We start from the raw sequence: 9,365 nt of genomic DNA, 5'->3' as shown, positions 1-9,365 counted from the left end.
GACACCCGTAACTTGAATACAGCACGCCTCTGTATCAGAGGAGGCATGGGAGATCCAAATTGGGATAGACAATACATGATTAATGGTCTTAGCATTTGGGAGAAATATGAAAATCTGAGCGCACTTGCTAACATAGTCTCACCCTCACCCAAACAGATGTATCCTCTTATGCATACTACCAAAGGACTTAAATATGTCCCTTGGAACTTTGCCGATGTGGAAGGGATAATCAAGGCTCTGCCACCTCTGTTAAGGGGGGCAGACCCCTGGATATCTAAATTTGAAATACTAACTGCCGGCATGTCTCTATGCTTAGGCGATCTAAAAGCATTACTAGCTCAAATTCTTGGACGCTCAGCGCAGTCCATATGGAACGAGGCAGGACTTCCTCATATTGTTCTGTCCTCAGATTCTCACGACGGAGCTGAATTTAACCCTTACAGACCTAGAATTTTTGCAGCTCTCAGAGTTTGTTATCCCACTCACAAGGACTTCGGGAAACTAATGAATACTTCTCTCCCTGAAAGTGCAGACATAACTAAACACATTTCAGAGTTCTTAGAACAATGGGCACAAGAAACAGGTATGGATCCTTACGAACCAAATGTAGTGCCACTTGTTTATCAGGCCCTCCGTAAAGGTTTCCCAGCCGCCTTACAGAAAAAATTAGATGCTATAGTCGGCTTAGATGCCAAATCATGGAAGGAGATTTATACTCATATCCTTCACTACCATAAAATCTATGAGGAAGACAGTAAAAAGGCAGAGAAGGATTTCAAAAACACCCAGCATAAACTCATGTCCTTGCAAATTAAGGAACTCCAAGAGGGAGAAAACAAGCCCGAAGAACAAACCCCAGAACCAACACCCACCACTGAGTCCTATTCTTTCAGGGAATTTTTAAAAGATTTCCCTACCTTTTTTGCAAATGTTCAGTCCGGTGGTCAATTTTTACAACCCTAATAGAGGGAAATTTGGAGATTTTAAAGCTAATAACACACCCAAGGGTGTCTGTTGCAACTGTCACAAGCCAGGACATTATGCCCGTGTATGCCGTAGTCAAAAACGATTTGGCAATCAGTATAACGCTCCTAACTTTCAATCTCGCAACAATTCCAATGTTCAGTCTTTTCCTAATTGGTCTCCACCCAGAAACCAATCGCAATGACTGTCTATGCTTTTACGGGTTCCCATGTCCACTGAAGAACCTTTTCTTACTGTTTCTATAGCAGAAATGCCTACATGTTTTTTGCTTGACTCAGGCGCTACAGTATCTGTTCTCTCTGTACATCCTGCAAGTTTAACCCTTTCTTCCCAAACAGTCTCCACTACAGGATTTGATGGTAAGCCTCAGCTAAACCAATTAACCTCTGAAGTTCCAGTGACAATTGGGACTATCACCTGTCTACATGCTTTTGTCTATGCACCTGCATGTCCTGTCAATTTGCTAGGCAGAGACCTGTTAACCAAAGCTAACATCATTCTTGATTTTGCTGTCTCACGTCCAACTGTACTGTTTGCAACTACTGTCCCTTCTCCTGCAGATTCAGTTGATCCATTTGACGATATACCTAAAGCAGTCTGGGCCACACCCGAGGCACCTTTTGGTAAGGCCGTTTCAGTTGAAGAGGTTCAAATTAATTTACGTCCAGGGTGTGATGGCCCCAAGGTACCACAGTACCCACTTAAAGCCCAGTCCATTCAGGGTGTGGCAGATGAAATTAACCTACTTTTGCAACATGGCATAATTGAACCAAGCGACTCTCCTTATAACACTCCTTTGTACCCAGTACAGAAGCCAAATGGCTCCTACCGTATAGTCCATGACTTACGGAAGTTAAATGAAGTTGTCCCTTAAAGGAATATAATTCAGTTTTGGATTTATCCCAAGCATTTTATTGCATTCCTTTATCTCAACAATCCAGACCACTTTTTGCATTCACCTACAACAATAACCGTTACCAGTGGACCCGCCTCGTAATGGGCGGAGCTGACAGTCCCTCGATCTTCAGCCGTGTACTCGCGACTGATCTGCAAACTTTCACTGACCTTTTACCTACTTCTGTTTTTCTAATACAATATGTTGACGACCTTCTGCTTTCTGCAGACACTGCTGAACTGTGCCAACACTACACTCGTGCCTTACTTCTGCATTTGCATACATGTGGTTATAAGGTCAATCGTTCAAAGCTGCAATTTTGTCAAACCTCAGTTACTTTTCTAGGCATGACACTCAGCAAGGGAGCCAAACTCATGGGCCCTCAGGTGCTCACTGATGTCCAACGTATGCATCTACCTACCTCAGTCAAAGAATTACGCAGTGTTTTGGGTCTGTTTAACTTCTGTCGCTTATGGATTCCTGCTTACAGTTCTCGCATACTTCCTTTCAGAAAATACCTCAAAGGCAACCCTCCTGGTTATGCTTCTGTCTCTCTGTCTCAATCTGACTCTACTGCTCTTGAATGTCTAATGTCTGATATTTTGCAGGCCCCACAACTCCATTTGCCGAACAGCTGTGAGCCTATCTACATGTACGTTTTTGCGAATGCAATCTGTTGGGCGGCAGTGGCCACCCAACAAGAGGGATGTATTATAGGACACTTTTCAGGAATTTTTACACCCATAGAACAAGCTTTCACTTCCTGTGAACGTAACATATGCGCTTGTGCAGCATCTGTAGAAAAGCTCTATTCACATGTGATTGTTCCCAGTGTTACCATATACACCTCACATGACGTGCCAGCACTACTCAAAAGTAATACATTACACTTTGTGCCTGCACGCGTAGGACAATGCACGGCTGTGCTCCTACGAAGTCACATTTCTTTCAAAGGAATGCCTCCAACTAATCCTTTCAATAATCTTAAAGACTTATTGTTGTTCTCGGCTGGGAACCATGATTGTACCTCTGAGGAAATTCCAGAGGAACGTCCCTTTATGGGTATTGTCCCAGTAACAGATTTACCACCGTCACATGTTGTAATTTTCTCTGACGGTTCACAGACAGAAACACATACGGGCTTTGCCGTGTGTCAGATAGATCCTGATACCAAAGGGATTATACAGAAAAGACAATATGCATTGCCACCAGATACATCAGCCCAATTAGCAGAGATAGCCGCCGCCTTAGAAGGTTTCCGGCTCATGAATGACAACAACGGAGTTCTGTATACAGACTCTGCTTACGTCACTACCACCATACATACAAATGCATCTAAATGGCACAAGAGAGGTTTTGTTACAGGAAAAGGAACTCCACTACAACATCATGACACGATTCTTGCTATAATGGAAGTACTACAGGAAAGACACAACAAAGGTTTAAAAACATCCTGTGAATGGGTAAAAGCACACCAACATAATGTCACAGATATTGTCGCATACGGCAATCAGATAGTTGATGAACTAGCGAAACAAACCACAAACCCACTAACCATTTTTGTACAAACACGAGCTAAGAAATATCTTTCCAGTTCTAACCCTTTTGCACCCATCAGAGTAATGCAAGAAAGTGCCACTAGTGCAGAAACAGACAAATGGGTGGCTAATGAATGCTCTCATTACTATCACAATAACGAGCCTCCATATATTTGGATGCACCCTTCAGGTGTACCAGCATTACCCATAGGTGAGTGCCACCTATTGGCCCACCAGTTACACTACGGGTCACATATGCCAACAAATGACTTGATCAACACTATACGGGGAATGTACTGGTGCCCAGATTTAAAAGATATTTGTAAAGCTGTGGTCAATACTTGTAATGTTTGTTTTACCAACACCAGTCATCAAACTCCAAGGATTCCTCCTGGAGCGATTCCAAGGCCTGCTGGCCCCTTCAGAGAATGGCATATCGATTTCACGGACATGGTAACTCCTTGCAAAGGATACAGGTATCTTTTGGTCATGATTGACCCGTACTCTCAATGGTTAGAAGTTTTTCCATGTAGGAAGGAAACAGCTCTGGTTGTATTTGATAATCTATACAATGAAATCTTTCCCAGACATGGAATTCCCAAGTCCATTGTTTCTGACAATGGAAGCCATTTCAAAAATCAACTTTGTGAGACATTTGCAAATTGTACTGATATCAAGTGGAGGTACGTGTCTGTGTACAAACCAACCTCCAATGGCATTGTGGAAAGAGCTAATGGTCTCTTAAAGACACAACTCAGAAAATTGACAGCTGCCACAAATGGCTCGTGGCTGGAATGTCTCCCAGCTGCATTGTTCATACTCCGCAACCATCCTATTAGGCGTTGTGGACTTACCCCATTTGAAATCACTACCGGTAGACGTATGTCTCTTATCCACACCATCAGTACACGTCCACTTCCTAATGCTGACAGCCCAAAAACAATCTCATACGGTGTCTCCAGTTAGCACACCAAATGTCTGAAGTGAATATTTCCAAGGCACCTGTTGTTGTCACTCCTTCTTTTCTTTTCTAGGTCGGAGATCTAGTCTACAAGAGAAACTTTACTCGTAGCCGTTGGGACCAGCCTATATATTCCGGTCCTTTTAAAATACAACAGCTCTCCCCCACTGCCGTATTACTTGAAAACCACGGGACATTGATTCATCTTCGAGACTGCTTGCCTTGTCCTTCTGTGTTTCCTACTTCCTCTCCACCCCCATAACAGCACTATGGGCTGACAATGAACTTTTAAGACTGCACAGTACTGCTGCCGCTATTGAAAATAAGTCTGATTGTTGGGTTTGCTCACATATTCCTACTCACAGCCTTGGTACCCCTATCCTTGGGGTCCCCTTTACATGGACTGATTTTGAAGACAGATATGTGATGGACTTTTCAACTCTTGATCCAGAATTGTCTAAATATAGGGAAATTTCTGGTAAAGGTGATGAAATAATGAAAGCACCCCCAGCTCTTATTTTGGCAGGAATAGTACGCCATCCTTCAGTATGTTTCACTGTTTTTAGTAGAAAAACACGGGTGACCATTAATGGTAAACATATCAGGATTCCTAAAATCCTTATAGGAGAAACTACATGTAATTCAACTGATTTAAATATTACTCAGGTACCCACACATTATGAAGCAGCCACCACATATGCACATTGTGTTGATGAAACAAAAGTATCTTCTACTATTGAGCCCTGCCTTTCTTGGGCCAATAAGAGTTTAGAATGGGATTTAGATTATACAGTATAGATGGTCCTGCTCACTATAACATAAAATTTTTAACGCTTCAGATTAGAAATCAGGGTTTTCACCGCCCCATGGTGCTTCCTTCTGGGACTTATTACATCTGTGGTAAGAAAGCCTATGCATGGTTGCCCATGGGAGCTGAAGGTAGATGTACTATAGGAAATGTAGTCCCAGCTGTTAGAACTAGAACAGAATTATCTGCTACCTCGCTTTAAGACACACATTCATCCGCTGTTTTAAATCTTAAGATACAGAAAAGGGAACTTTTTAATGATAAAGATAAGGCTTGGGCTTTCTTCCCTGCCTGGACAGGTTGGGGAATAGAAATGATGGTTCGCCTTAATGAATATGCTTCCCTTCTTGACCGCATGATTAACAACACTGTAATATCGGTCCTTGCAATTAATGTAGAACTAGCTCAGATTCGTAAAGTAGCTCTTCAGAATAGAATGGCCCTAGATTACTTGTTAGCAGAACAAGGTGGGGTCTGTGTTTTAGTAGGAGAAGAATGTTGCCCTTACATTAATGATTCTGAATCGCTTGTTGAATCTCATATGGCCAAGGTTTTCGAATTACAAAAACAAGCCAGGGTTATTTCTAAAAATGGTTTTAATCCCTTTACATGGTTAGGTAATATTGGTGGATGGTTAAATGATTTCCTTGGAAGTTTCTTTAAACCCATCCTAGTTATTTTAGCTCTGGTCCTTGGTCTGTACCTTATTGTTAAAGTAATGATATGTGCCATTAGCCGCTGTACCTCCTCCCCAGCTTCTGCTCTACTTTGATTTACATTTATAAGATATAACTTTTCTCAGCCTTATAGGGGAGGTTGGACAAAAAAAAAAAAAAAAAAAGTATTTCTTTATTATTACTACTAAGATTGATTTTAGCATTTTTAGCTTCATTTTAGTATTTTTCATTTTTAATAATCTTCATTTTAGCATTTTTACATTTTTCATTTTTTCATTTTTACATTTTTTAACTTTGATCTTAACATTTTTTAACTTTTAAATTTTTCATTTTGACTTTTATTTCCATTTTTTATCTTAATCTCAGGGTATTTTTTGGGTCTTACTTGAATTTTTACCTTAATGAAATCAGTATTATGTTACAATATCAGTATTATCTTACTCAGGATGATTATTACTATGTCTTATTATCTCTATGTAATGATGTTTTATTATCTCTATGTAATGCTTTATTTTGCTTTATTTTGAAACCTAAGTTCACTATAATCATATATTTGCTTGAATCTTAGGCTACAGGTTATATTCAGACAGCTCTTGCTTCATTGTGCGGTTCCAGCGGTCACTAGTCAAGTTAGTTCCTCAAAAACAGGAAATATCTCTAGCCCCCTAGCTTCCTGTTTTCTTTGTTTTTACTCATTACAGATTTTTCAGCTACACTTCTGTATTGGTGCTGCCGCGACAGTTGAACTGTAACTCACAACAGCGTACACCACTGTCCCATTTATAATAGACCTCCCTTGTTCCTGGGGGTCCTCTCAGCACTCTTACTGTGCCTGTAATTCCTAATATGAAACATATTTAATGTTTCAAGAGAGGAAATGTAATTGAAATTTATAGCTGGAACGGTCCAAATCCTAAAACGGACGAATGGCTAGTGTCAGAGGGTTGATATTTGTCACCCCCACCCTCTATGACGCCATAACGCTATAGGGCCCAAGGCAGGATGGACTTTAAGGACTAATGGTCTACTGTGGACAATGGTCACTCATATAGCTTATACTAGGCCATACAAACAAATGATCACCACTTTGTTACTAAAATTCCAGAGTGTCAGCATAACGCCAGCTTGTCTTGTGGGGCCCCTTTTGCATAAGTGTTGCACAAACTTACTGGAAATACCACAATGGCTATGTTTAGCCAATAGCTGATTGCGAGACCGTGGACCGTTGGAACTAAGAACAATATGTTGCAATATTGTCTGAAATACTTGTAAGACTAAGCAAATTATCTAGACATTAATTGTACAAGGAGGAGTCAGACCATGTATGGTATTGGCATACCCCCATTTGTTATCACCCCCATCTATGACATCAAGATGGGTATATAAACTTATGTTATGTGGGAGTATCTTTGGAAAAGCATTCGGGTACCACCCAGGTGACACACGACTGCTTCCCCAGGCAAAACCTATTGTCTTGTATTTTGGACACAATAAACTACCTCATTGTATTTGAACTTGCACTATTTCGTGGTTTTGCTTTACGTACGAGGTCATAGAGGTACAAATATAACAACATTTCCAAGGAGCTGACATCTATTCCTACAGTACTTCTCTGTCCAAATGTGGGGAACTTTGCAGCGTACACCACTGAAAAACGTCACCGCTGAATGGAAGTTCTTTTGTGTGTGTTCATACAACAGGAAGTGATGTTAAAGCACATATGCTCCCCATGATATCAATGCCCATGAGCAGTGAGTGACTGGGGGATTTTTGTAAACATTGGGAGACTCCCCAAAAATATGACAACTCTGTGTTCACATTCCAAAATTCTAAGGTTTGCACAAGGGGTGATTTATGATTGCTAAACTCATCTGAGGGACAAAGTTGCACAAAATTGTTCCAAAAAAAAGTTTCTTCCAAGCAAGCTTCAGGGATTACAGGAACAAGTAAGTCTTGTAAATTGAGCAGGACTATCTGCAAGGTGTTTGCACGTTCTGGCTGTTCTTGTGCTGGTTTAGCAGAAGATAAGGAAGCAGGACTGACCGGCACTCAAACGGATCCACAAGACCAGAGATTTTCAGTTAAAAAATAAATTTATTAGTAGAAAAGTTAAAAATATAGCTTCATCTCCATCCACCCTATGCGTTTCACACCCCTCAGGGTGCTTAGTCATGGGCTGTGCTGGTTTACTCTGGATACTCCAGTTTCTTGTCACACTTAAAAACATACAGGCAGGTTAATTGTCTCCTAATAAAATTGCCCATTATATATATAAATGTGATAGGGACCTTAGATTATAACCTCAACTGGGGTAGGCACTGATAAGAAAAATATATATCTGTAGAAATAAGTCAAATCAAATGGACTTGCTGTGTTTTTTCCCATGAAGAAGTTTCACCAGTCATCCAACTGGCTTTCTCAATTTAGAATAACTTGTAAATAGGATCTTTCTTCGGGAAAAAGTCCTCTTGAATGTTGCTCTAATCAGCATAACCTGTTTATCATAATCCGCAAGGATATCATTAAGTTAGATCTTGATTGTATTAGCATGATTAGAGTTTTGAACCATGCAAATACATGTTGAATCATTTTGAAGCAGAGTAATAAATACCCTTACCAAAATGTTTCCAAACACCTACATACTTACATGAACACAAATACATTATAAAAAGCCAAAATATAAAGCAAAACAGCATTTATACCCTGCAGGGGAGTCTGTCTACAGTTTCACAGGTTCAGCCAGCATGCCTCTGGAGATCGCACGTTTGGCACATCTAGTGTTTCTACTATAAAGTAAACCAACTTTTCCCAGAACTCAACCAGTAGACAAGTCCAGAAGGCATGTAGAAATGTAGCTGGACTAGCCCCACATTTAAAACATAAATTATAAAGGAAACTTTTCCCAGAACTCAACCAGTAGACAAGTCCAGAAGGCATGTAGAAATGTAGCTGGACTAGCCCCACATTTAAAGGAGAAGGAAAGCTACGGAGCCATTTTATTGCCAATAGATTAGCTGCAATAGTGCAAGCTAGAATGCTATATTTATTCTGTAGAATGTTTTACTATACCTGAGTAAAAAGCTCTAGAAACAATCTGTTTGTTTAGGATAGGAGCTGCAGTATTAATGTGGTGTGACATCACTTCCTGCCTGAGTCTCTCCCTGCTCTGGGCTCAGATTACAGCAGAGAAGGGAGGGGGCAGGGGAAGAGGAGCAAACTGAGCATGCTCTTGCCCAGGGCAATGAGGTTTAAGCTGAAGGCAGGAAGTCTGATACAGAAGCCCCTGTGTACACAATAGAAGGAAAGAAATGCAGTGTTTCTTTTGACAGGGGACTCAGAGCAGCATTACTTTGGGGGTTTACTGGTATATGTAGATGGACCTTTCTGATAAAGCTTACTTAGTTTTAACCTTTCCTTCTCCTTTAAAACATAAATTATCCGGTTTAAGGTCCATGGAATACAGTCGAGCGGGTGTAAAGTAAGTTTTGTGAATTGCGCTGTA

At 40.7% G+C, this 9,365-nt stretch overlaps 1 protein-coding gene across 1 annotated transcript; it reads left to right on the top strand.

Annotated features, from left to right (window-relative positions):
- Nucleotides 1-2,211: 2,211 nt before the first annotated feature.
- On the top strand, nucleotides 2,212-4,603 carry LOC121400669. Its single transcript, XM_041584345.1, has 2 exons — nucleotides 2,212-3,893; nucleotides 4,452-4,603. Exons 1-2 carry the CDS (start codon nucleotides 2,227-2,229, stop codon nucleotides 4,462-4,464), a joined length of 1,680 nt encoding a protein of 559 aa, XP_041440279.1. The 5' UTR covers nucleotides 2,212-2,226; the 3' UTR covers nucleotides 4,465-4,603.
- The last annotated feature ends 4,762 nt before the right edge of the window (nucleotides 4,604-9,365 follow it).

The sequence above is a fragment of the Xenopus laevis genome, chromosome 2S, assembly GCF_017654675.1.
Source record: "Xenopus laevis strain J_2021 chromosome 2S, Xenopus_laevis_v10.1, whole genome shotgun sequence".
Classification (NCBI taxonomy): Eukaryota; Metazoa; Chordata; class Amphibia; order Anura; family Pipidae; genus Xenopus; species Xenopus laevis.
The sequence above is the reverse complement of the archived record's forward strand: the minus strand, read 5'-3'. Positions and strand labels throughout refer to the sequence as shown.

What these genes read in the sequence shown, in the direction of transcription:
- LOC121400669 (XM_041584345.1), top strand. Translation starts at nt 2,227, where the DNA reads ATGACACTCAGCAAGGGAGCCAAACTCATGGGCCCTCAGGTGCTCACT.